General features: G+C 45.8%; 1 protein-coding gene across 5 annotated transcripts in view; it reads right to left on the reverse strand.

Annotated features, from left to right (window-relative positions):
* The window catches only part of far1 (fatty acyl CoA reductase 1), a 120,061-nt gene that overhangs the window by 62,460 nt on the left and 30,277 nt on the right, over window positions 1–27,324 (reverse strand). For 4 of the 5 annotated variants that reach the window (XM_068046659.1, XM_068046658.1, XM_068046656.1 and 1 more), the window contains exon 2: window positions 4,147–4,399. In XM_068046659.1, coding sequence (XP_067902760.1) covers window positions 4,147–4,335 — 189 coding nt within the window. In that variant the 5' untranslated portion in view covers window positions 4,336–4,399. Of the gene's footprint in view, window positions 1–4,146; window positions 4,400–4,493; window positions 4,516–27,324 lie in introns of those variants that run through there. The other variant, XM_068046655.1, reaches the window with a different exon arrangement.

A 27,324-nucleotide genomic window follows, 5' to 3' on the forward strand; every position in this document is an offset into this window, starting at 1 on the left:
GGGAGGAGAGGGGAGCGGGGGGGGGAGGAGAGGGGAGCGGGGGGGGAGGAGAGGGGGAGCGGGGGGGGAGGAGAGGGGAGCGGGGGGGGGGGGAGAGAGGGGGAGCGGGGGGGAGGAGAGAGGGAGCGGGGGGAGGAGAGAGGGAGCGGGGGGAGGAGAGAGGGAGCGGGGGGAGGAGAGAGGGAGCGGGGGGAGGAGAGAGGGAGCGGGGGGAGGAGAGAGGGAGCGGGGGGAGGAGAGAGGGAGCGGGGGGAGGAGAGAGGGAGCGGGGGGAGGAGAGAGGGAGCGGGGGGGAGGAGAGAGGGAGCGGGGGGGAGGAGAGAGGGAGCGGGGGGGAGGAGAGAGGGAGCGGGGGGGAGGAGAGAGGGTAGGGGGGAGGAGAGAGCGGGTAGGGGGGAGGAGAGAGAGGGTAGGGGGGAGGAGAGAGAGGGTAGGGGGAGGAGAGAGAGGGTAGGGGGGAGGAGAGAGAGGGTAGGGGGGAGGAGAGAGAGGGTAGGGGGGAGGAGAGAGAGGGTAGGGGGGAGGAGAGAGAGGGTAGGGGGGAGGAGAGAGAGGGTAGGGGGGAGGAGAGAGAGGGTAGGGGGAGGAGAGAGAGGGTAGGGGGGAGGAGAGAGAGGGTAGGGGGGAGGAGAGAGAGGGTAGGGGGGAGGAGAGAGAGGGTAGGGGGGAGGAGAGAGAGGGTAGGGGGGAGGAGAGAGAGGGTAGGGGGGAGGAGAGAGAGGGTAGGGGGGAGGAGAGAGAGGGTGGGGGGGAGGAGAGAGAGGTGGGGGGGAGGAGAGAGAGGGTGGGGGGGGAAAAGAGAGAGGATGGGGGGGGGAAAAGAGAGAGGGTGTGGGGGGGGAAAAGAGAGAGGGTGGGGGGGGGAAAAGAGAGAGGGTGGGGGGGGAAAAGAGAGAGGGTGGGGGGGGAAAAGAGAGAGGGTGGGGGGGGAAAAGAGAGAGGGTGGGGGGGGAAAAGAGAGAGGGTGGGGGGGGAAAAGAGAGAGGGTGGGGGGGGAAAAGAGAGAGGGTGGGGGGGGGGGGAAGAGAGAGGGTGGGGGGGGGGAAGAGAGAGGGTGGGGGGGGGGAAAAGAGAGAGGGTGGGGGGGGGAAAAGAGAGAGGGTGGGGGGGGGAAAAGAGAGAGGGTGGGGGGGGGGGAAAGAGAGAGGGTGGGGGGGGGGAAAGAGAGAGGGTGGGGGGGGGGAAAGAGAGAGGGTGGGGGGGGAAAAGAGAGAGGGTGGGGGGGGAAAAGAGAGAGGGTGGGGGGGGGGAAAAGAGAGAGGGTGGGGGGGGGGGAAAGAGAGAGGGTGGGGGGGGGGAAAGAGAGAGGGTGGGGGAGGGGGAAAGAGAGAGGGTGGGGGGGGGAAAAGAGAGAGGGTGGGGGGGGGGAAAAGAGAGAGGGTGGGGGGGGGGGGAAAAGAGAGAGGGTGGGGGGGGGGAGAAAAGAGAGAGGGTGGGTGGGGGGAAAAGAGAGAGGGTGGGGGGGGGGAAAAGAGAGAGGGTGGGGGGGGAAAGAGAGAGGGTGGGGGGGGAAAGAGAGAGGGTGGGGGGGGGGAAAGAGAGAGGGTGGGGGGGGGAAAGAGAGAGGGTGGGGGGGGAAAGAGAGAGGGTGGGGGGGGAAAGAGAGAGGGTGGGGGGGGGAAAGAGAGAGGGTGGGGGGGGGAAAGAGAGAGGGTGGGGGGGGGAAAGAGAGAGGGTGGGGGGGGGAAAGAGAGAGGGTGGGGGGGGGGGAAAGAGAGAGGGTGGGGGGGAAAGAGAGAGGGTGGGGGGGGGGAAAAGAGAGAGGGTGGGGGGGGGGAAAAGAGAGAGGGTGGGGGGGGGGAAAAGAGAGAGGGTGGGGGGGGGAAAAGAGAGAGGGTGGGGGGGGGAAAAGAGAGAGGGTGGGGGGGGGGGGAAAAGAGAGAGGGTGGGGGGGGGGAAAAGAGAGAGGGTGGGGGGGGAAAGAGAGAGGGTGGGGGGGGGGAAAGAGAGAGGGTGGGGGGGGAAAGAGAGAGGGTGGGGGGGGGAAAGAGAGAGGGTGGGGGGGGAAAGAGAGAGGGTGGGGGGGGAAAGAGAGAGGGTGGGGGGGGGAAAGAGAGAGGGTGGGGGGGGGAAAGAGAGAGGGTGGGGGGGGGAAAGAGAGAGGGTGGGGGGGGGGAAAGAGAGAGGGTGGGGGGGGGGAAAGAGAGAGGGTGGGGGGGGGGAAAGAGAGAGGGTGGGGGGGGAAAGAGGGTGGGGGGGGGGGAAAGAGAGAGGGTGGGGGGGGAAAGAGAGAGGGTGGGGGGGGGAAAGAGAGAGGGTGGGGGGGGAAAGAGAGAGGGTGGGGGGGGGGGAAAAGAGAGAGGGTAGGGGGGGAAAAGAGAGAGGGTAGGGGGGGGAAAAGAGAGAGGGTAGGGGGGGAAAAGAGAGAGGGTGGGGGGGGAAAAGAGAGAGGGTGGGGGGGGAAAAGAGAGAGGGTAGGGGGGAAAAGAGAGAGGGTAGGGGGGAAAAGAGAGAGGGTAGGGGGGAAAAGAGAGAGGGTAGGGGGGGAAAAGAGAGAGGGTAGGGGGGGAAAAGAGAGAGGGTAGGGGGGAAAGAGAGAGGGTAGGGGGGGGAAAAGAGAGAGGGTAGGGGGGGAAAAGAGAGAGGGTAGGGGGGGGAAAAGAGAGAGGGTAGGGGGGGAAAAAGAGAGAGGGTAGGGGGGGGAAAAGAGAGAGGGTAGGGGGGGGAAAAGAGAGAGGGTAGGGGGGGGGAAAAGAGAGAGGGTAGGGGGGGGGAAAGAGAGAGGGTAGGGGGGGAAAAGAGAGAGGGTAGGGGGGGAAAAGAGAGAGGGTAGGGGGGGGAAAGAGAGAGGGTAGGGGGGGGAAAGAGAGAGGGTAGGGGGGGAAAGAGAGAGGGTAGGGGGGGAAAAGAGAGAGGGTAGGGGGGGGAAAAGAGAGAGGGAAGGGGGGGGAAAGAGAGAGGGTGGGGGGGAAAGAGAGAGGGTCGGGGGGGGGGAAAGAGAGAGGGTGGGGGGGGGACAAGAGAGAGGGTCGGGGGGGAAAGAGAGGGTAGGGGGGGGAAAAGAGAGAGGGTAGGGGGGGAAAAAGAGAGAGGGTAGGGGGGAAAAGAGAGAGGGTGGGGGGAAAAGAGAGAGGGTAGGGGGGGAAAAGAGAAAGAGAGAGGGTAGGGGGGGAAAAAGCGAGAGGGTAGGGGGGAAAAAGAGAGGTAGGGGGGAAAAAGAAGAGAGGGTAGGGGGGGGAGAAAGAGAGAGGGTAGGGGGGGGGGAGAAGAAGAGGGTAGGGGGGGGGAGAAAGAGAGGGTAGGGGGGGGGAGAAAGAGAGGGTAGGGGGGGAAAAAGAGAGAGGGTAGGGGGGGAAAGAGAGAGGGTAGGGGGGGGAAAAGAGAGAGGGTAGGGGGGGGGAAAGAGAGAGGGTAGGGGGGGGGAAAAGAGAGAGAGGAATTCAGAGCACAGGGCCAGGTTACCCGAAGGCACGGTCACGACCCTGGTGGAACAATTAAAATCAGGGATGCACAAGAGCAGTGCAGCAATTGCGGAGGGTTGGCGGGCTGCAGGAAGTTACACAGATAGGGAGGGGTGATTTGGCCAAGAAAATATAATTCTTCCACTATCAGAACAAGTTAGTACTTCATGCCCAAGAGAGACATGCGCACAAAATGAGTTTCTTTTTTCTTCACCTTACCATTTATTTGGGGTTTTTTTTTACAAGTTGTATCTTATCAAATGTGAGTGCAATGAATGGAAAATAAAGGTGAGATAAACTTTTTTTTCAAAAAATTCTTTATGGGGTGTGGGCGTCACTGGCAAGTCCAGCGTTTGTTGCCCATTCCTAACTGCCCTTGACAACTCAGTGGTTTGCTCAGCCATTTCAAAGGGCAGTTAAGAGACAAACACATTGCTGTGGGTCTGGAGTCACAGGTAGGCAAGACCAGGTAAGGACAGATTTCCTTCCCTCAGGGAAGGGGATAGGTTTTTACGACAATCGATGATAGTTTCATGGCACCATTACTGAAACCAGCTGCCATGGTGGGATTTGAACCCATGTCTCTAGCGCATTTACCTGGGCCCTTGGATTACTAGCTCAGTGAGATTACCACCACGACACCGTCTCACCTTTGCATATAGGCAACCCCGTCACCTCCCTTTCCATTGCCCACTCTGCCCCAAAGACAAGAAATGCAAATAGCTAACACCTGAAACACTTTTACCTTGCAGTTCAGCATCTCTTGAACCCGTGCTTGAGGATTCTGGCCTGCTTTGGGTCTCACCAGGATATATGCAGTCTTGACTGCTGGACAAGAGCGCAGCAGCTTTTCAAGCAGCACCTTTCCCATGAAGCCAGTGGCTCCAGTGATGAGAACATTCTTGCCCAGGTAGAATTCTGGTATTGACACCATGTTGCCCTCCTAATGTGAATAAGATGTCAACTGGTTCTTCTTGACTCAAGAACTCTCCGGCAACCTGTCAGGAACAGAAACGAAAAATTACAAAACAAACAGTAGAGATACCACACACCCTCTCCCAAAAGTAACAATGTTTTCATCATACACAACACCTTATTTTTGAAATCAGGCCAATTCTGAAGCCTCAGTTAATAAAGCATGGCTAATTCGGCTTGCTGCATTCACAATGTTTGAATCAGTCTATGCAAGACGCAAAGCATTTCAACCTTTGTTTTTTGTAGGGGGAATAATCGCCCAGTGACCTGGACTATCACGAGGATCTCCATACCACAGCTGTTTCAGCCTGAAATAATCAAAGCATTCAAGATGCTTCAACAGCAACTTTGAAATTGACATGAATGCAAATGGCTAATGTTTATCTCTTTTTGGCTGATACACGTGATTGTTTTAAAATGTGGGCATTTTAAGTGGTTGGTACTATACCGAAAAGGGCCTTTTGAAGACCATACATGATCTCTGTGTTCAAAAAATATTTGTTAAGGTAACAGTGATGCTGGCAAGGTCCCATTTATTGCCCATCCCTACTTGCCAAGGGTATTATGAGTCAATCATGAAGGGGTTCCGCCCAAATTAATCTTGCACTTCCAGATACTGGCTCACCAACTGCATATTCCTAGCATTTCGTTTTACTTCAGATTTCCAAGAATGACTGATACTGAATTTTACATAACTGCTCATTTAAAAAAGCTGCTTTGTAAACCGGTCACATCTCACAGAATCACCAATTTGTTACAGCGCAGAAGGAGGCCATGTGCTTGCAAGCCCACTTCACTTTTATTCAGGACTTGTTCAGATCTCCAAATACAAATATTTAGGAATAAAATAAAAAACTGAGATGTTAAACTAATGCCCCACTTGCCCTCTCAGGTGGGCATAAAAAGATCCCATTGCACTATTTTGAAGAGGAGCAGGGGAGCTGTTCCACATGTCCAGGTCAATATTTTTCCGTCAATGAGCAACACAAAAATAGGTTATCTGATCACCATCACATTGTTGTCTGTGGGAGCTTGCTATGCTTAAATTGGCTGCTGCGTTTCCTACATTACAACAAGGTGTTATGAATGAATTTCTGTTTTTGCTAAAAATATTTTTTGAGGAATTTAGTCTAACTGAAGAAATGTCGGACCAGTTTTTTCCCCAAGAGGGTCATCAAGAGGATACTGAAGGAATTCGTTTGGCAACAATGTTCACTGGTTGTCACATGACTCACATTAAAAATAGAACAGAAACCCTAGTATCTGGGGGAGGTGTGTGCAGAGAAGTGTCAGTCGCATGCCTCTTGATAGGTCAGAACCCCAGCTCAGCCCAGCCTGTTCCAACTCTTAAAAAAAGCCTAGAGAAGGAGAGAATACCACAACCCAGCTCAGCGTTCCAGCACCTCTCTAAAGGACCCCGAGAAGACCAAGAGATCAACTCATCTCGTCTCCTGTCTTTGAAGAAAAGACTGCTAAATTAATTCTCAACGCTGCCTGAAAAGAACGATTCTAAAAGATTCCAGTGACCCGTCTACTTGTACGCAGAGGCCGGACTGTATGCCAGTTTTGGAACACATCTCATCTGCTATTTTCTTCAAGAATTAGCAAATATTCAGCCTTAGTGTTTTTTGCGTTTGTGTGTATATAACAGCCGTGAACCAAAAGTCCCTTTTATTTTTCCTGCTAACCTGCGTGTGTGTGGGGCCAAGGTAAAAAGGGAACTTTAAAATTTAAATCTGTGTATTTATGCTTTACTTCATTACTGTTTAAGGCTTGTTTTATAATAAACTGAATTTTATTGTTCATTAAAGAAACCTGGTTAGTGTATGTTATTCTGGGAAAAAGAGTATATGATTGACCGTATCGCTAAGTGGGAAAATTTAAATGTGCATTGTGACCTGTGGAAAGGTAGAAGCACAACAAACAGTGCACTCTTCCCACCTCGGTTCGAACAAGTGACTACACTTCAAAAGTAGTCTTTGGCTGTAAAGTGCTTTGGGACGTCCTATGGTTGCACAAAGAGCTATATAAAATGAGTGTCTTTACTTTTTTCACTTCTACTCTCAGTCAGACCATAACCTGTTCAAAACCCACTCCAGGACTTACTTTCTTTTGGGCCTCCTTATCTCGAGAGACAATGGATACGCGCCTGGAGGTGGTCAGTGGTTTGTGAAGCAGCACCTGGAGTGGCTATAAAGGCCAATTCTAGAGTGACAGGCTCTTCCACAGGTGCTGCAGAGAAATTTGTTTGTCGGAGCTGTTGCACAGTTGGCTCTCCCCTTGCGCCTCTATCTTTTTTCCTGCCAACTACTAAGTCTCTTCGACTTGCCACATTTTAGCCGTCTTTATTGCTGCCCGCCAGCTCTGGCGAACGCTAGCAACTGACTCCCACGACTTGTGATCAATGTCACAGGATTTCATGTCGCGTTTGCAGACATCTTTAAAGCGGAGACATGGACGGCCGGTGGGTCTGATACCAGTGGCGAGCTCGCTGTACAATGTGTCTTTGGGGATCCTGCCATCTTCCATGCGGCTCACATGGCCAAGCCATCTCAAGCGCCGCTGACTCAGTAGTGTGTACAAGCTGGGGATGTTGGCCGCCTCGAGGACTTCTGTGTTGGAGATACGGTCCTGCCACCTGATGCCAAGTATTCTCCGGAGGCAGCGAAGATGGAATGAATTGAGACGTCGCTCTTGGCTGGCATACGTTGTCCAGGCCTCGCTGCCATAGAGCAAGGTACTGAGAACACAGGCCTGATACACTCGGACTTTTGTGTTCCATGTCAGTGCGCCATTTTCCCACACTCTCTTGGCCAGTCTGGACATAGCAGTGGAAGCCTTACCCATGCGCTTGTTGATTTCTGCCTCTAGAGACAGGTTACTGGTGATAGTTGAGCCTAGGTAGGTGAACTCTTGAACCACTTCCAGAGCGTGGTCGCCAATATTGATGGATGGATGGATGGAGCATTACTGACGTCCTGCCCCATGATGTTCGTTTTCTTGAGGCTGATGGTTAGGCCAAATTCATTGCAGGCAGCCGCAAACCTGTCGATGAGACTCTGCAGACACTCTTCAGTGTGAGATGTTAAAGCAGCATAGTCAGCAAAGAGGAGTTCCCTGATGAGGACTTTCCGTACTTTGGTCTTCATTCTTAGATGGGCAAGGTTGAACAACCTGCCCCCTGATCTTGCGTGGAGGAAAATTCCTTCTTCAGAGGACTTGAACGCATGTGAAAGCAGCAGGGAGAAGAAAATCCCAAAAAGTGTGGGTGTGAGAACACAGCCCTGTTTCACACCACTCAGGATAGGAAAGGGCTCTGATGAGGAGCCACCATGTTGAATTGTGCCTTTCATATTGTCATGGAATGAGGTGATGATACTTAGTAGCTTTGGTGGGCATCCGATCTTGTCTAGTAGTCTGAAGAAACCACGTCTGCTGACAAGGTCAAAGGCTTTGGTGAGATCAATGAAAGCAATGTAGAGGGGCATCTGTTGTTCACGGCATTTCTCCTGTATCTGACGAAGGGAGAACAGCATGTCAATGGTCGATCTCTCTGCACGAAAGCCACACTGTGCCTCAAGGTAGACGCGCTCGGCCAGCTTCTGGAGCCTGTTCAGAGCGACTCGAGCAAAGACTTTCCCCACTATGCTGAGCAGGGAGATTCCACAGTAGTTGTTGCAGTCACCGCGGTCACCTTTGTTTTTATAGAGGGTGATGATATTGGCATCGTGCATGTCCTGAGGTACTGCTCCCTCGGCCCAGCACAGGCATAGCAGTTCATGTAGTGCTGAGAGCATAGCAGGCTTGGCACTCTTGATTATTTCAGGGGTAATGCTGTCCTTCCCAGGGGCTTTTCCGCTGGCTAGAGAATCAATTGCATCACTGAGTTCCGATTTTGTTGCTCATCCATGACTGGTAGAGGCTGGGCTGCATTGAGGGCAGTCTCAGTGAGAGCATTCTCCCTGGAGTACAGTTCTAGGTAGTGCTCAACCCAGCGGACCATTTGTTTGTGTTCGTCAGTGATTATGTCTCCTGATTTAGATTTGAGGGGGGGGCGATCCTCTTGATGGTTGGCCCAAGAGCTCTCTTCATGCCATCATACATTCCTCTGAAGTTTCTGGTGTCTGAGGCCAGCTGAATATCACTGCATAGGTGTTGCCAGTAGTCGTTTGCGCAGCGCCTGGCTGTTCTTTGTGCAGTGCTTCTAAGTGCTGCGGATGTTAAATCGCTGGGGGCTTTCTTGTAGTTCAACAGTGCAACGCGCTTAGCGGCTATGACAGATCCCAGCTCTTCATTATGAGATTGAAACCAGTCTACAGCACGGAAACTCACTGACACCTCTGTGCAGTACTGAGAAAATCTCTCACTGCCTATGATGCCGTTCCTAAGGGTTGATAGCTCAAGGGCCCATCAGCTGGACATTTAAAGTGTCATGCCACCATTCAAACGAGACTTCAGAATTCTCCTGGTGTCACAGTCAACAGTCAACAGTCAACCAACCCTTACAAAACAGATTAACTAGTCGTCCAAGTTGTTTGCTATGTGTGGGACCCTACTGTGCACAAACTGCCTGCCATGTCTGTTTACAAAATAAGTTATAAAGACGATTACTAAAAAATCCACTAAGAACAATCAGGAGAAACTTCTTTACCCAGAGAGTGGTGAGAATGTGGAACTCACTGCCATTGGGAGTAGTTGGAAGTGAATAGCATAGATGCATTTAAAGGGCAGCGGGATAAACACAAGGGAGAAAGGAATAGAAGGATATGTTGGGGTGAGATGAAGAGGGCTAGGAGGAGGCTTGTGTGGAGCACAAATGCCAGCATCAGTTGAGACAAATAGCCTGTTTCTGCGCTGCAAATACTACGTTATTCCATGTAAAAAGTCGTTCCCTCTTTACACTGGGAGTGTGTAAGAAGTCATTAAGAAACCACTGGATATGCTAGTTATTTAACAGGTATATCTGGGTTTCCTTAATGTTCAGGCACTAGTTGTGGGATCCACCAATGGATAGATATTCAGTGCCATTAAATGTACTAATTAAACTGAGGAAACTGAACTGTTCTATAATCACTTCTTAAAACATCAGCCCAAAGACGGAAAACATCTCCATGATCTATTAACTAATTGTCTGCTCATAGCAAATATATAATTTATAAATCTTACTTTAAAGTACAACTCCTAAAGTGTGTATTCTATCTATAAAATAAAAGGTACACTTGAGCAGCACATTAATGTGATACACCAACATCTTTGTAAATGCTGATTAACTGATCTAAAACACTTGATCACCTCATACAGCAACCAGCACAAAATAATTGCACTTCTAAAGTAAATCCCCTGTACATGAAGAGCTTTCAGATTTTAGAGAAACATGATAATGAACTGCATAAACTCAACTCTTCATGCCAAGCCAATCAAAATGTTACGCTTTATTAAATCCGTGATGCTTGAACTATTATTGGAATCAAAACATTTTAATGAATCTCCTGTAACAGAGGTTTATTAAGACAGCAGAACACAACAAAAAATATATTGGTAAAAATTTGTGGGATTTTTTTTTCTTCTTTATATTTAGGTGTTAGCCACAGCTCTGTGGTTAGCACACTGTCACCTCCGAGCCATTAAGTTGTGTCGCACTTCAGAAACTTGAGCACAAAATCCAGGCCGAAGCCCCAGTGCAAAACTGAGGCAGTGCTATGGTGTCAGAGGTGCTGCTTTCTGGACAAGACATTAAACCAAATTCCCTCAGCCCTGCATGTAAAAGAGCCCATGGCACTGTTTAAAAGATCAGGGCAGTTCTCCTCAATGTCCTGGCTAATATTTATCCCTCAGCATTAAAACAGATTATCCGGTCAATATCTCATTTATATTTGTGGGAACTTGCTTTATACAAATAAGTTGCCACATTTCCAACATTACAACCCACGTCAAAAAGAACTTAATTAGCTGTAAAGTGCTTCAGGATGCCAAGGTCACTAAAGGTGAAAGATAAATCAGGCCTTTTTTCAATGAATACATTTTACAGAATGCAGCTATCGAAGTAGAAGCTGAAGAATCCATTTGTGCGTATACACAAATTGCATAAAACAACCAGAGGAAAGTCAGCAAGCAGAATGAGGCCAGACTAGACCAACTCTAAGATTCATTAACCTCACTAATAACTTGTTTGCCATGGTAATTTATAAAAATGTATGCAGATGACTAACAAAATCAACTGAGGAGTTGCTCACAGTGCATCAGGCACTGCACAGGCAATGACAAGAGTATCACGTCACATAATGCAAAAATTATCATTCCGCTTCTCAGGTGCAGCTATGCTTAAGAAAGCAGATTCCTTCAAGGCCCCAAGTCTCATTGCGGCACCAGCAAGATCTTGAAGGTAATTAAAGATTGATCACTGCTCGGAGGAAAGCTTACATTTTGGCATGTGTCAATGACCCATAAAATCCTGTTAAAAATCAAGCATGTCTTTTAATTTGTACATCTGGGCAGTCTTAAGTGTGTTGCATTCAAAACTACATACTGTTAATGGACAGACAGGGTGTAGCAAAGTTCTCTGGGGTTATTAGGTTATTAAGTGTAAATTCAGCTACATGACTAAAAAAACAGGAAACTAAAAAAAGTTAGACATACTAATTACAAATGTGAAATGTATGGACAGGTCTAGCATGCAAATGCTTTAAATAGGAGGAAAAAAGCCAGTGCAAAATAACAGAGGTAGTTTGGAGTTCTACTGAAAGCCAAGAACTGAAAAACAAGAGCACGACAGACACAATAACCTTGTGTACAAAACTGTCTTTCAAGAGTAAAGGAAGATAGGGACAAAAACACAACAAGCACTCTGTGGTACAAGAGTAAGCATTCTGATATACTGGAAGATGTTTCAAGCAAATTAACAGCAGGGCAGGCTGTATGTGATTTCTAATATAAACTGCCACATCTCATTGTAATCCTGAGCAAATTATGGCTACAAATTCTCTGAACACAATTAGAGTAACAGAATACACTGTTGAGACAGTCAGCATGTCCACCAGGGACACTGCACGTACGTCAAGTTGTCAACATCATGACTCAAACTATGAGCGCGTCTGAACAAAAGCCTGGCCGCAGGTTGGGGTGGGGTGGCGGGGGTGGAGAAAACAAAATAAATTGTGAACTTTATGCAGAAAAAATTGCAGGTTGCAAGATTTATTCATGTATTGCTACATTTTAAAACATAATCTGAAAGTAGTCTTGACTGCAGCCAGAATCACAACACAGAAGCTAACTGGCCTCCACCACAACCCCCCACCCCAGCCCCTGGTTAAACTATAAATCCACAACACACTACTAAATTTGAATGATATGATGAAAGGCAAAAATGATCAAGAAGTGAGGGAGACAGAAAGCAGGAAACTACAAGCCAGTTAGCTGAACATCTGTCAAAGGAAAATTGTTAGAAGCTATTAAAAAGGCATTATAGCAGGGCACTTAGAAAAACTCAAGGTAATCAGGCACAGTCAACATGGTTTTGTCAAAGGGAAATCATCTTCAACCAATTTATTGGAGTTCTTTGAGGGAGTTACATGTGCTGTGGACAAAGGGGAACCGGTAGATGTACTATACTTCGATTTCAAGAAAGCATTTGATAAGATGCCACATCAAAAGGTGATTGCGGAAAATTAAAGCTCACGGTGTAGGGGATTAACATATCGGCATGATACAAGGCTGGCTAGCTAACAGGAAATAGTAGGCATAAATGGATCATTTTCTGGTTGGCAGGATGTAACGAGTGATGTGCCACAGAGATCAGTGCTGGTGCCTCAACTTTTTACAATTTATACAAATGACTTGGATGAAAGGAATGAAGGTATGGTTGCTAAATTTAGTGACGACAGTGGCAGAGTGGTAACGTCACTGGACTAGTAATCCAGAGACCTGGGCTAAGGCCTTGGGGACACGGGTTCCAATCCCATCATGGCATCTGGTGGAATTTAAATTCAATTAATTAATAATCTGGAATAGAAAGCTAGTCTTAGTAATTTCTTCTTTTTCTTTTGGGCCTCCTTATCTCGAGAGACAATGGATATGCGCCTGGAGGTGGTCAGTGGTTTGTGAAGCAGCGCCTGGAGTGGCTATAAAGGCCAATTCTGGAGTGACAGGCTCTTCCACAGGTGCTGCAGAGAAATTTGTTTGTTGGGGCTGTTGCACAGTTGGCTCTCCCCTTGCGCCTCTGTCTTTTTTCCTGCCAACTACTAAGTCTCTTCGACTCGCCACAATTTAGCCCTGTCTTTATGGCTGCCCGCCAGCTCTGGCGAATGCTGGCAACTGACTCCCACGACTTGTGATCAATGTCACAATGGTGCCATGAAATTATCGAATGTCATAAAAACCCAGCTGGTTCATTCATGTCCTTTAGGGAAGGAAATCTGCTGTCCTTACCTGGTCTGACCTACATGTGACTCCAGACCCACAGTAATGTGGTTGACTCTTAATTGTCCTCTGAAATGGCCTAGCAAGACATTCAGTTGTCAAGGGTAATTAGGGATGGCCAACAAATGTTGGACTTGCCAGCGATGCCCACATCCCATGAAAGAATAGAAAAAATTGATGACAGAAATAGGTAGGAAAACAAGTTATGAAAAGGACATAAGGAGGCTACAAAGGGATACAGATAGGTTAAGTGAGTGGGCAAAGATCTGGCAAATGGAGTATATTGTGGGAAAATGTGAAATTGTCCATTTTGGCAGAAAGAATAAAGAAGCATATTATCTAAATGGTGAGAGATTGCAGAGCTCAGATGCTGAAGGATCTGGGTGTCCTAGTGCATGAATTGCAAAAGGTTAGTATGCAGGTACAGCACGTAATTAGAAAAGCTAATAGAATGTTATCGTTTATTGTGAGGGGAATTGAATACAAAAGTAAGGAGGTTATGCTTCAGTTCTACAGGGCATTGGTGAGACCACACCTGCAGTACTGTGTACAGTATTGGTCTCCTTATTTAGGAAGGATGTAAATGGGTTGGTAGCAGTTCAGAGAAAGTTTACTAGACTAATACCTGGAATGGGTGGGTTGTCTTATGAGGAAAGGTTGCACAGGCTAGGCTTGTATCCGTTGGAGTTCAAAAGAGTAAGAGGCGACTGGATTGAAACATATATGATTCTGAGTGGTCGCCCACTTAAGACAGAGATGAGGAGCAATTTTTTCTGAGGGTCATGAGTGTTTGGAACTCTCTTCCTCAATAGAGGCTGTGAAAGCAAAGTCTTTTAATATTTCCAAGGCAGAGGCAGATAGAATCTGGATAAGCAAGGGGGTGAAAGGTTATCGGGGTAGGCAGGAATGTGGGGTTAAGGTTATAATCAGGTCAGTCATGATCTAGTTGAATGGCGGAGCAGGCTCGAGGGGTTCAGTGGCCTACTGCTGCTCCTAATTCGTATGTTCATAAGGGCTTTATTGAGTTAGCATGTATGTGGGAAGAATAAATGGCAATCCTGTGCCACTAATACATATCAGGCCAGTGACTGACTCTGCAGATGATCTGGATACATTTCCGTTACCGTTTCTTTCCTCAGTCTCATGTTTAATAGCCTGCAAGAAGCATGAAAATCCAATCCAGCAATTATTGCCCAATCATCAATTCCAGTGGTTCTCAAAGTATGGTCTGTGAGGGTCCTCCAGGTGGTCAATGGGCTTGTCCAAAATTCAAGTCACTGACGCACAATGCTATGGCCAAGGCCACACCAGAGTACAGACCAGGACCTTCAAAAGCACCACTAGCATGACATCACCAAACTAGACCAGCTCCCTCATCTGCAGCAAGAGAGTCATCACAAGTGCTAACAATGCAGTTTTTTTAAGATTTATGTTACTGTTACAACATACAACTGCAAGCTTGGATTTTCAATATTTGTGGGGCTGAAAACAATGAGGAACCAACTGAATGTGGAGTCAGACATGAGACTGAAGCTTGGAATGAGACATCACATGTGTCACAGCAAAACCACTGCCATTCATTCGAGTTTTTTGCAGTGGCAAGGGAAAGCCTGTGGGGTAGGGCTGGCAGGTGGTCCACAGGATCTTTTGCCCAGGCTACATGCTCTGCAGACAAAAAGGTTTGAGAACCATTCTTTTTTTTAATTAATTCTTGGGATATGAATGTTGATGGCAAGGCCAGCTTTTATCGCCCATCTCTAATTACCCTCAAGAATGTGGTGCCTTCTTGAACTGCTGCAGTCCATGTGTAGGTACACCCACAGTGCTGTTAGGAAAGGAATTCCAGGATTTTGACCCAGCAACAGTGAAGTAACGGCAATTTAGTTCCAAGTAATGGTGTGTAGCTTGCAGGTGGTGTTCCTATGCGTCTGCTGGCCTTGTCCTTCTAGGTGGTAGAGGTCACGGCTTTGGAAGGTGCTGTCGTAGAAGCCTTTGCGAGTTGCTGCGGTGCATCTTATACATGGTACACATTGCAGCCATGGTGGAATGAGTGAATGGCACCCATCCACCATCATAGATCACTGATCCTTCCTTTGCTGTTGCTGGGTCAAAATCCTGAAACTCACAACAGCAATGTGGGAGTATCTTCATCACACGCACTGTAACAGTTCAAGAAGGCTGTCCACCATCACCTTCTCGACTACAATTATGGATGGGCAATAAATGCTGGGTTTGCCAGTGATGTCCACATCCCGTGACTGAATGAAAAATAATTTGATGGAAGAACATTTTTTTTGCTCTCATATCACCCTTAACCTACATTGCGAGTGCCTAGATGTCAGAAGTATTTGATTGACTTTGGGGTGTCCTGAGGTTGTGAAAGGCGCTATAGAAATCCAACACTTTCCTTCTTGCTTAATCCTATTACCTGACATTTCCCTGTTCCCCGTTATCAATTCTCCAGTCACATCCTTCAAGGGTCCCACGCTCACTTTAGCTACTCTTTTTATATACACGCAGAAGCTCTTGCTGTTTTTATATTTCTTGTCAATTTACTTTCATAATCAATTTTCTCCCTCTTAAGCTTTTAGGTCATCCGCTGCTGGTTCCTAAAAAATTCCCAATCCTCTGGCCTACCACTAGTTTTCGCCGCTTTGTATGCTTCAGTTTTTCATTCGATACTCTCCTTGACCGCCTTTGTTAACCACGCGTGGTTCATCCTTCTCATCGAGTCCTTCTTTTGGACTGGGATAAATTTTTGCTGAGCGTTATGAAATATCTGCTTAAATGTCTGCCACTGCTCATCCACTGACCTTCCCCTTAGTCTGTTTTCCCAGCCCACTTTAGATAACTCTTTCTTCATACCTCTAATTGCCCTTGTTTAAGTTGAGGACACTGGTTTGAGATTAGAGTTGCTCGCCCTCAAACTGAATTTGAAATTCTACTATATAGTGATCACTACGATCACTAGAGGATCCTTAACTACGATATCTCTCATTAATCCTACCTCATTACACATTACTAGATCTAAAATAGCCTTGTTCCTGCTAGGTTCTGCAACGTATTGCTCCAAGTAACAATCCCTGATGCACTCTACAAATTCGTCTTCCGTGTTACCTCTGCCAATCTGATTTGTCCAGTCAATTTGTAGATCACCACCCATGGACAATTGTAGTGCCCTTCTTACATGCCGTTATTTCCCAATTTATACTTTGCACTACAGGTGAGGCAACTCTTCAGGGGCCTATAGGCGACTCCCACCTATGACTTCTTCCCCTTGCTATTCCTTATTTTCACCCAAACTGATTCCACATCACGATCTATTGCACCTATAATCACAACTCACCACTGCAGTGATGCCTTCCTTTATTAACAAAGCTTCCCCACCTCATTTTCCTTTTTGCCTATTTTTCCGGAATGATGAATACCCTTGAATATTGAGTTCCCAGACTTGGTCACCCTGCAACCACATCTCTAACAGCTATCAAGTCATACTCATGAATTTCTATCTGTGTCATCAACTCATCTATCTTGTTACAAATGCTGCGTGCATTCAGATAAAAAGCCTTATGCTTTGACTTTTTGCCATTACTCCTCATTCTGGTTCTAATTGCTGCACTCTTCTGCTTGTATTTTCTGCCCCTTCCTGTCATATTTTGATTGCCGTTCGCCTCTTCACTACCCTGCACCTCTGCTCTCTAGTTTCTTTTTGATTTTTTAAACTTCCCTTCAATTGAACCCTCCCTCCCACCACTAATTAGTTTAAAATCTATCTACGACCCTAGTTATACATTTCTTGTTACCCAAGGCCTTCGAGGGGATGCTACACATTTTCATTCGATTGACTCCTGGATGAGAAGGTTGTCCTTGAAAGGAGAGATTGAAGAGACTAGGCCTATGTTTCCTAGAGTTCAGATGAAAAAAATAGAACGGGAGTCTAACAGCCAGGAACATAAAAACAGATTGTAAGAGCTATTACAAGTGTATAAAAAGGAGAGTAGCTGAAGTAAACGTTGAAATAAAAGCAAAATACTGCAGATGCTGGAAATCTGAAATAAAAACAAGAAATGCTGGAACCACGCAGCAGGTCTGGCAGCATCTGTGGAAAGAGAAGCAGAGTTAACATTTCGGGTCAGTGACCCTTCTTTGGAACCTTTCCGAAGAAAGGTCACTGACCCGAAATGTTAACTCTGCTTCTCTTTCCACAGATGCTGCCAGACCTGCTGAGTGGTTCCAGCATTTCTTATTTTTATTTGAAGTAAACGTTGGTTTCTTAAAGGCAGAGACAGGAGAAATTATCATGGGGAATGAGGAAATGGCAGAGATTCGAATAAATATTTTGTGCCTGTCTTCACAAGATACAAATTACATACCATAAAAAGAGTGCAAACCAAGGGGCTAAGAGTGAGTCACTCAAGGTAATTAATATCAGTAGAGAACAAGTACGAGGGAAACTTAAGGGACTAAAAGATGACAAATCCCCAGGACCTGATGGCCTATATCCTAGGGTTCCAAGAGCTAGTGGATGCATTGGTTATGATTTTCCAAAGTTCCCTAGATTCTAGAATAATCCCAGCAGATTGGAAGCAAGCATATATAACACTGCTATTCAAGAAAGGAAGCAAAGAGAAACCAGGGAACTGTAGATCAGTAAGCCTGACATCAGTCATCAGGAAAATGCTGCCAAATGTTACTAAGGAAGCCTCAACAACACACCTAGAAAATCCATACTATGATCAGACAAAGTCAACATGGTTTTATGAAAGGGGAATTGTGTTTTGACAAATTTATCAAAGCTCTTGAGGATGTAGCTTGTAGGGTAAATGTGGGAACTAGTAAATGTAGCATCCTTGGATTTCCAAATGGCATAAGGTGCCACACAAAAGGTTAATATGCAAGATAATGGCTCATGGAGGGGGTTAACATACAAGCACGGATGGAGGATTGGTTAACCAACAGGAAGAATAAATGGAATAAATGACGCATTTTCAAGTTGGCAGGTTGTAACTAGTGGAATGCCGCAAGGATCAGTGCTGGGGCATCAGCAATTTACAAATTGATATTAATGACTTGGACGAAGAGACCAAGAGTAATGTACCGAAGTTTGCAGACGATACAAAAAGCCAGGTGGGAATGCAAGCTGCGAGAAGGTTGCAAAGAGGCTGCAAAAAGATACAAACAGGTTTACTGAACGGGCAACAAAAGTAGAAAAGCAGAATTATTTTTATTTTTAAAAAGGCAAGCAACTTCTAAATGCTGACGTTGAGACTTAAGTGCACTCCTACAAGAAACACAGTTACCATGCAGGTACAGCAAGCAATTCAGAAAGCAAATGGTAATGTTGGCTGCCCTTTCTTACAAGGGGATTGGAGTACAAGAATAAGGATGTCTCGCTATAATTGTAGAGTTTTGGTGAGACCACTTCAGTACTAAGTGTAGTTCTGGTCTCCATATTTAAGGAAGGATATACTTGCCTTGGAGGCAGAAGAGCGAAGCTTCAATAGATTGGTTCCTGGGATGAGAGGGTTGTTATATAATGAAAGTCTGAGTAAATTGGGCTGAATCGCTCTGGAGTTTAGAAGAACGAGGGGTGATCTCATTGAAACATAAAAGACTGACGGGGCTTGACAGGATAGACACAGAGGTTGTTTCCCCTGGCTAGGGAATCTAGAACACAGGGGCACAGCCTCAAGTTAAGAAAATTGATGATTGAGGACAGAGAGGAGAAAAATTTCTTCACTCAAAGGTTTGTGAATCTTCTGAAATCTCTACCCTAGAGGGTTGTGGATATTGTATCGTTGAGTACATTCAAGACTAAGATCGATAGATTTTTGATCTCTCAGGGAATCAACGGATATGAAGCAGGCAGGAAAGTGGAGTTGAGCCAGATCAGCCATGATTGTATTGAATGGCAGAGCAGGCTCAAGGGCCCGAATGGTCTACTCCGGCTCCTATTTCTCATGTCCATGTAACTGCTTTGCTAAAGCTTGCGAAACATCTAGATGGAAGGCAGGCACAGCAAACTGTACGAATGCCAGTAAAATTCTTTAAGCATAAGCCTTACACAGCTAGATATATACTCCTAATATGCCAAACTCTGCTGCTGAATTGATGCATGACGCTTGCTGCTTATCACGTGAATCAGCAAGTTTTAGTTTGTAAACGAATTAAGTATTGTTCAGTAATACATCAGCAGACACCAGCAAATGACTCCACAGGGCGGCACAGTGGTTAGCACCGCAGCCTCACAGCTCCAGCGACCCGGGTTCAATTCTGGATACTGCCTGTGTGGAGTTTGCAAGTTCTCCCTGTGTCTGCGTGGGTTTTCTCCGGGTGCTCCGGTTTCCTCCCACATGCCAAAGACTTGCAGGTTGATAGGTAAATTGGCCATTAGCAATTGCCCCTGGTATAGGTAGGTGGTAGGAAAATATAGGGACAGATGGGGATGTGGTAGGAATATGGGATTAGTGTAGGATTAGGATAAATGGGTGGTTGATGGTCAGCACAGACTCGGTGGGCCGAAGGGCCTGTTTCAGTGCTGTATCTCTAAACTAAACAAACATAAACATAAGTGGCAGCAGATTTGAGAGAAGGACCAAGGGACATAAACATCTAGATCTATAACACTCTCCCATGTATCTTTTTACTGATTTTTCTCCTTTCTCTCCTTTCCTGAAAGTTTTGGCTTCTCACTGGGCACAGTTCCTGGGCATCAAGCAATCCCTGCTACCCCATCCAAGTGGTCATTATTCAGGTGCCATTTCACCACTCTATTACCTCAAGTATGCCACTATTCTCCTGTTTACCACATTTCTAAGTTTCAGGTCATCTGGAAACTTTGAAATTAGGCCTATATACCCAGGTCATAATGTATATCAAAAAGTGCAGTGGTCCTAATACTAACCCCTTGGGTACACCAGTGTGCACTTGCCTGCAGTCTGACAAACAACCACACACCACGACTCTCTGCTTCCTGGCCCTTAACCAATTTTATATCTGTGCTGCCACTGTCCCTTTAATCTGATTAAAGGGGCCTCTCAAGATCAGCCTACAGCTAAAGGTACTTTAAAGCTAGAAAACAGTGTTGCACCCATCTTTACAAACAGACCAAATTTCAGCACTCAATAACCCTCGTGTGCCTGGCATTAGCGCTTGAGATTCAGAAAAATCACATCAAAACTTGGCTTGCTCATTTCTCTGAAACAAACACCTCAATTTTTATAGTTCCGGGTTTTAAATTGCCTGAAACTAGTTTTCAGACCAAGTCAGTTCCGCCCCTAAGAAGCAGAAGTGGAATGCAGGAAATACACGAACAGGGCCAAATTTGAACTGACATTTTTACTCTTGCATATCAAATGATACATGTGTTACGATCAGGCGAGAAGTCGTCTAGGGGTGCCCTCTTAGCTTTTGCTTGGTTTAACCGTAACAGGGTTTAATTTTAGATGCACTGTGTTTTTAGCTCCCCCTTAATGAATTCTTGCTCACTGCTCCAATTTCAAGGCAAAGAAATTAAATGGGTTCCTTAGATTTAAAGAAGCAAGGTAGAAGTTTATTAATCTTAAACTCTAATCCGGTTAACGCCCACAAATATCAAATGCGACCACCTGACATGCGTACAGATAAACACTCGCAAATAGAATCAGAAAAAGTAAAAGGAATAAAGGGGAAAAGTTTGAGACAATAGCTGGTAGTTGCAGTCTTTTAAGTTCAGTGTGGAATCGTTGGTTGCCGGTAAGTCTTGCAATTGGTTGGGGCCTGGTTTACGCTTCAACTTGTTCCGATGTAGAAGTCGTTTTTCTCCTTAGGTTTGCGTGGCTTCCGTGGCTTGGGAAAGCAGGAGACACAGACAGGCGACAGACTTGCTTGTTTCAGCCTCTGTTGCACTACTGAATTCAAACTGTCCTGTGGCTAGTTCAAAAAACCTGGACCAGCCAGTTAGCATGTGACTAGCTGGTTTAACCAGTCGTGGCTCTGTGGACTGTATCATCTTAGCAGGGCCTGGAATGCACTTCCTTACACCTTCAATGTCTGGTGATCAAAATCTATTTGGGTTAACTGGAAAAGGTATAGCCCTTTGTCTCCACAAGCAGCATCTCCTAGCATGCAAATGTCCTTCCAGCCCAGTGTCTGGTGATCTTCAAACAAGTCATTTCTTTGCTCCAGCAAGAGTTTAAAATCAATGTTCATATGACTAAATTAATATGCTGCATTTTTGGTAGGTAGGGGTCTGCAAGACACTAAAATGAGGGGAAAACTCCACCTCAATAGCAGTGCAGCAAATGAGGAAAGCTTTAAGTGGAAGTGACTGAAATAATGGGAACACAGGAACAGGAGAAGACTATTCAGCCCCTTGGCCTGTTACAACATTCCATCAGATCAGAGCTGATCTGTACCTCAACTCCATTTAGCAGCGTCTGAGGATAGTTTCAGAAGGTGAGGAGTGAGGCTGCAGAGCACAGGGTTCAGGGAAAACTGCAGGATGCAAGGCCAAAATGGGCAGAAGGCTCTGCCATTCTAAGTGAATCAGTAGTTCAGCAGAAAGAGTAAAAGAGTGAATGAGCATCACCAACCAATGGGCAGGTTGCAGAGCTGGAATGATGGGACTTGTAAACGAGAAAGATGATCGTGAATTGAGTGCACTGAGGGACAGAAAGCCAATGAAGACTAATGAGGACAGGGGCTAGACAAGCAAGACAGAAGTACGCTACAGGTTATATCATTTAGAAAAAATAATAAACTAGAAGACAGAAAAATGGGGATGAAAATAGGGCAGGTAGAAATGTTAACATTTTCATTTTATTTAAAATATTTGCCATAACGTTAATAAAGCTAGCTTTGCAGAAGCTTCATTACAATAATCTTAGGTTTAATTACAGCAAAACCAAGAAAAAGCTGGAAATTTACACAAAGACCAAGCCAGAGACTGGAATTCCCCAGAGCAGCCAATAGAACATGTTTTGATGTTGTGTATAATGCTCCAAAATAAATCTTTCACCTGTTCAAACCATCTGTTTATTAGTTTACCAAGGCAGCACGCTTAACTTCTTTACCTTATTGTTTTAATATCAGTCCAAAGTTACTGTCACAGAAAAAGGTTCTTTTCCAAGACATGCATGCCTTAACAAAAATGTTTCGGATGACAAAAGTATAAGATCTCACTTCTCCAATTTCTTTCATGTTTAATTGCCATTCCATATTGTTACAAATAAGGTGGGAGGAGTGTATCCTTAAATTCTAGTTCCACTTCTCCACAGGTCACAACATATATATTTTAAAGTTTCCCACGTACCGATATGGTCAATCATATACTCCTTTTCCAAGAGCAGAACACACTTATCAGTTGATTATGTAACAAGTCTTAACCAGTAATTAAGTAAAGCTTAAATACAGATCAAAATTTTAAAGCCCCCTTTTTATCTTAGCCCCCATCACACACACACAAACAGACATTAGTTAACCGGGAAAAAAAAGGGATTTTGGTTCAAAGCTCTATCATACACAAAAATGGGCTTGCTCATTCTTGAAGAAAACAGATCAAATATCATGTGTTCCAAAACTGGCATACAGTCTAACTTCTAAGTACACGTAGACAAGTCACTGACATCTTTTAGAACAATTCTTTTCAGGTGGTGTTGAGAAGTAATTCAGTAGGCTTTTCTTCAAAGACAGGAGATGAGATGAATTGACAGGACTTCTCAGGGTCCTTCAGAGAATTGCTGGAAAGCGAGCTGGGTTGTGGTATTCTCTCCTTCCTTGACAATTCAGCAGGCTAACTTTATCTCATTCCAGAAGGTACAACACACTGACACTACAACCAAAAGTTTGTGAATTTGCTGCCCCCTCAGGTGCGCGCTACTGCTCCTGGACTTGTCCTATCAAGGGGTGCCTGTCACTTCTCTGTCCACATCTTCCCATTACCAGTGTTTGTTCTATTTTTAACTTGAGTCATGTGACAACCAGTATACATTGTTGCCAAACAGTTCTTTCAGTGCCCTCTTGCAAAAAAACTGGTCCAACATTTATTCAGTTAGACCTTTAAAAAATTATTTAACTAAAAAACAGAAGCACCTTCATAATATTAATCCTTGTGATTTCTTCTCAGTCACAAGTACTAACCAATTTAAGTGGAACCAAATATTATTCCAAGTCAAACGACATTATGCAGCAAAACTCTGGAAAATTTAAACGTGTCCATAACTTTCACAGACATTTTGCTGAAAGCTGTGGATCAGTTCTGCAAGAGAACACGAATCTTTCATTTATTGAGCAAACATTTTAACAGAAGGTGGCCATTCAGCCCCTCAAGCCTGCTTCGCCATTCAGTCAGACCATGGGTGATTTGTCAGGTGCAGGGGCTACTTCTTGCATCAATACAAGTGCTCAAATCAACATTAGCTTATGTGGCATAGGGTATCTGATCCATAAAGCCTTGGTAATTTATTCTACTGTGCCTCCTGCATAGTCATCTGTCGATACAACTTTCAGATGAGATGTCAAATCAAGGCCCCCCCACCCACCTTCTGTCCTCTCTAGCAGACGTGAAAGATTCCCTGGCACAAATGCAAACAAAAGCGAGGGAGTTATCCATGGTGTCCTGGACAATATTTTTCCTTCAACCAACATGATGAGAGGGGGGAACTGAAGGAAATCAGTTCTAGTAAAAACAATAGTGCTAGGGAAATTAATGGGGTTAAAGGCTGACAAATCCCCAGGGCCTGATAATCTACATCCCGGAGTACTAAAGGAAGTGGCCCTGGAAATAGTGGATGCATTGGTGGCCATCTTCCAAAATTCTATAGACTCTGGAGCAGTTCCTACAGATTGGAGGGTGGCAAATGTAACCCCACTATTTAAAAAAGGAGGGAGAGAAATAACAGGGAATTACAGACCAGTTAGACTTACATCAGTAGTGGGGAAAATACTAGAGTCTATTATAAAGGATGTGATAGCAGAACACCTGGAAAGCATAAACTGGATTGGGCAAAGTCAACATGGGTTTACGAAAAGGAAGTCATGCTAAACAAATCTACCGGAGTTTTTTGAGGATGTAACTAGTAGAATAGATAAGGAAGAACCAGTGGATGTGGTGTATTTGGATTTTCAGAAGGCTTTTGATAAAGTCCCACATAAGAGGTTAGCAGGCAAAATTAAAGCACATGGGATTGGGGATAATATACTGGCATGGATTGAGAATTGGTCAACAGACAGGAAACAGAGGGTAGGAATAAACGGGTCTTTTTCCAGGTGGCAGGCAGTGACTAGTGGGGTCCGACAGGGATCAGTGCTTGGGCCCCAGCTATTGACAATATATATATATATAAATGACTTGGGTGAGGGAACTAAATGCAACATTTCCAAGTTTGCAGACGACACAAAGTTGGGGGGAAGTGAGCTGTGAGGGGGATGCAAAGTGGCTACACTGTAATTTGGACAAGTTGAGTAAGTAGGCAAATGCATGGCAGATGCAGTATAACGTGGATAAATGTGAGGTTATCCACTTTGGTTGTGAAAACAGAAAAACAGATTATCTGAATGGTGATAGATTGGGAAAGGGGGAGCTGGGTGCCCTTGTACACCAGTCGCTGAAAACAAGCATTCAGGTGCAGCAAGCAGTTAGGAAGGCGAATGGTTTGTTGATCTTCATTGCAAGAGGATTGAGTACAGGAGCAAGGATGTCTTACTGCAGTTATATAGGGCCTTGGTGAGACCACATCTGGAGGATTGTGCAGTTTTGGTCTCCTTACCTGAGGAAGGATGTTCTTGCCATAGTGGGAATGCAAAGAAGATTTACTAGGCTGATTCCTGGGATGGCAGGATTGACCTATGAGGAGAGATTGGGTCGACTAGGACAATATTCACTAGAGTTTAGATGAGAGGGGATCTCATAGAAACCTATAAAATTCTAACAGGACTAGACAGGCTAGATGCAGGAAGGATGTTCCCGATGGCTGGGGAGTCCAGAACCAGGATGAGGAGAAATCGCTTCGCTCAGAGGGTGGTGAACCTGTGGAATTCTCTACTGCAGAAGGCAGTGGAGGCCAAGTCATTAAATATATTCAAGAAGGAGATAGATAGATTTCTTAATGCCAAAGCGATCAAGGGATTATGGGGAGAAGGCAGAAACAGGGTACTGAATTTAACGATCAACCATGATCTTTTTTGAATGGCGGAGCAGGCCCAAAGGGCCTACTCCTGCTCCTATTTTCTATGTTTCTATTGAACAGATTATTTGGGCACTATCACTTTGCTGAGTGGGATCTTGCTGTGCACCTACATTACTGTAAAGTTTGGGACAACCCGAGGTCACAAAAGGCACTATATAAAATGCAATATCTTTCTATTTATCGGAGTAAAAGAAAAGTTGCAATTGTGCCCAGGAATACTCAGTTTCCTTAACTAGGTGCTCAAAAATGGCCTGGACATCCCTGGATTACATGATTAGAAAATAACCCAGCAACGCAAGTCAGTTATGTAAAGAGGAACTCAAGAGCATCTGTCAACTTCCTTCTATGTGCTTCTCACACAAAATATCCTGCATGCAGAATCGTATGAAAAGTACCAGACTAATGGCATATGAAACCATCTTAAATTTTCACTGATAAATGGTGACGATCATAGAATTCAAAACCAATGTCACAATTCCATGTAATAAAAACTTAATGCCAGTGAAAAACCTATAAAATGAAAACTGAATGATTTGGTCTGGTTATCCACATTGAGCCAGTTCAGCACAGTTTAAATGAAGGATTAGTTGAATTAATTCCATGACTCACACAAGCTTAGGTCTATAAATATTGGCAGAACGTAAAATGGATGGCTGTGCAGAAACCATAACTGACTTACTGTGTCCATTTACAGAGCTTTAACGCAAAGCAGCTCTAATGTTGCTTATTCTAGATGGGCAGTGGAGTGGAGCTATGCTGCAAGGTATCATAAACATTTCAACCCTTTCAATGTTAATTACAAAACTAATAGACATGCCACACCTTTGTAGACAATTCAGTCGAAGATTGGCTTTGCAGTGCAAATGCATCATCATGACAACAGTCAGTGTCATTTAGGACATGGGTCATCTGGCCCATTGAATCCATGCTGGCTCTCTGTCCAGCAATCCAGTCAGTCCCACTCTCTCATTCGATCCCCATAGTCCTGCAAGTTTATTTCCTTTTGAAATCATTTATTGTCTCAGCTTCCACCACCCTTGTGGGCTGCGAGTTCCAGGTCATTACCACTCACTGTGTAATAAAGCTCCACCTCACATCCCCCCTGCCTCTCTTGTCCAAAGCTTTCAACCTATGTCCCCTAACCCTCGTTAGTGGGAACAGCTTTTCTTTGTCTAACTTATCTAAGCCGGTCATAATTTTGTACACCTATATTAAATCTCCCCTCAATCATACAAACGTACGTAATCTCCTTTGTCCCAGGGAGAACCACCCCAGCTTTTTCAACCTAACCTTGTAACTAATATCACCCATCCCTGGAACCATGCTGGTAAATCTCCTCTGCACCATCTCAAGGACCCTCCTTCCTAAAGTGTGGTGACCAGAACTGGATGCAATACTCTAGTTGGGGCTTAACCAGAACTTTATAAAAGTTCAGCATAGCTGCCCTGCTTTTGTACTCAGTGTCTCTATTTATGAAGCCCAAGATCCCATATACTTTACTAATCTTCTTTGGCCTCCTTGTCTCGAGGGACAATGGGTAAGTGCCTGGAGGTGGTCAGTGGTTTGTGCAGCAGCTCCTGGAGTGGCTATAAAGGCCAATTCTAGAGTGCCAGACTCTTCCACAGGTGCTGCAGAAAAATGTGTTTGTCGGGGCTGTTACGCAGTTGGCTCTCCCCTTGCGCTTCTGTCTTTTTTCCTGCCAACTGCTAAGTCTCTTCAAATCACCACACTTCAGCCACACCTTTATGGCTGCCTGCCAGTTCTGGCGATCACTGGCAACTGACTCCCACGACTTGTGATCAATGTCACAGGACTTCATGTCGCATCTGTAGACGTCTTTAAAGCGGAGGCATGGACGGCCGGTGGGTCTGATACCAGTGGCGAGCTCGCTGTACATTGTGTCTTTGGGGATCCTGCCATCTTCCATGCGGCTCACATGGCCAAGCCATCTCAAGCGCCGCTGACTCAGTAGTTTGTATAAGCTGGGGATGTTGGCCGCCTCGAGGACTTCTGTGTTGGAGATATGGTCCTGCCACCAGATGCCAAGTATTCTCCGGAGGCAGCGAAGATGGAATGAATTGAGACATCGCTCTTGGCTGACATACATTGTCCAGGCCTCGCTGCCATAGAGCAAGGTACTGAGGACACAGGCTTGATACACTCGGACGTTTGTGTTCCGTGTCAGTGCGCCATTTTCCCACACTCTCTTGGCCAGTCTGGACATAGCAGTCAAGCCTTTCCCAAGCGCTTGTTGATTTCTGCATCTAGAGACAGATTACTGGTGATAGTTGAGCCTAGGTAGGTGAACTCTTGAACCACTTCCAGAGCGTGGTCGCCGATATTGATGGATGGAGCATTTCTGACGT

This window comes from Heterodontus francisci, chromosome 14, assembly GCF_036365525.1.
Source record: "Heterodontus francisci isolate sHetFra1 chromosome 14, sHetFra1.hap1, whole genome shotgun sequence".
NCBI lineage: Eukaryota > Metazoa > Chordata > Chondrichthyes > Heterodontiformes > Heterodontidae > Heterodontus > Heterodontus francisci.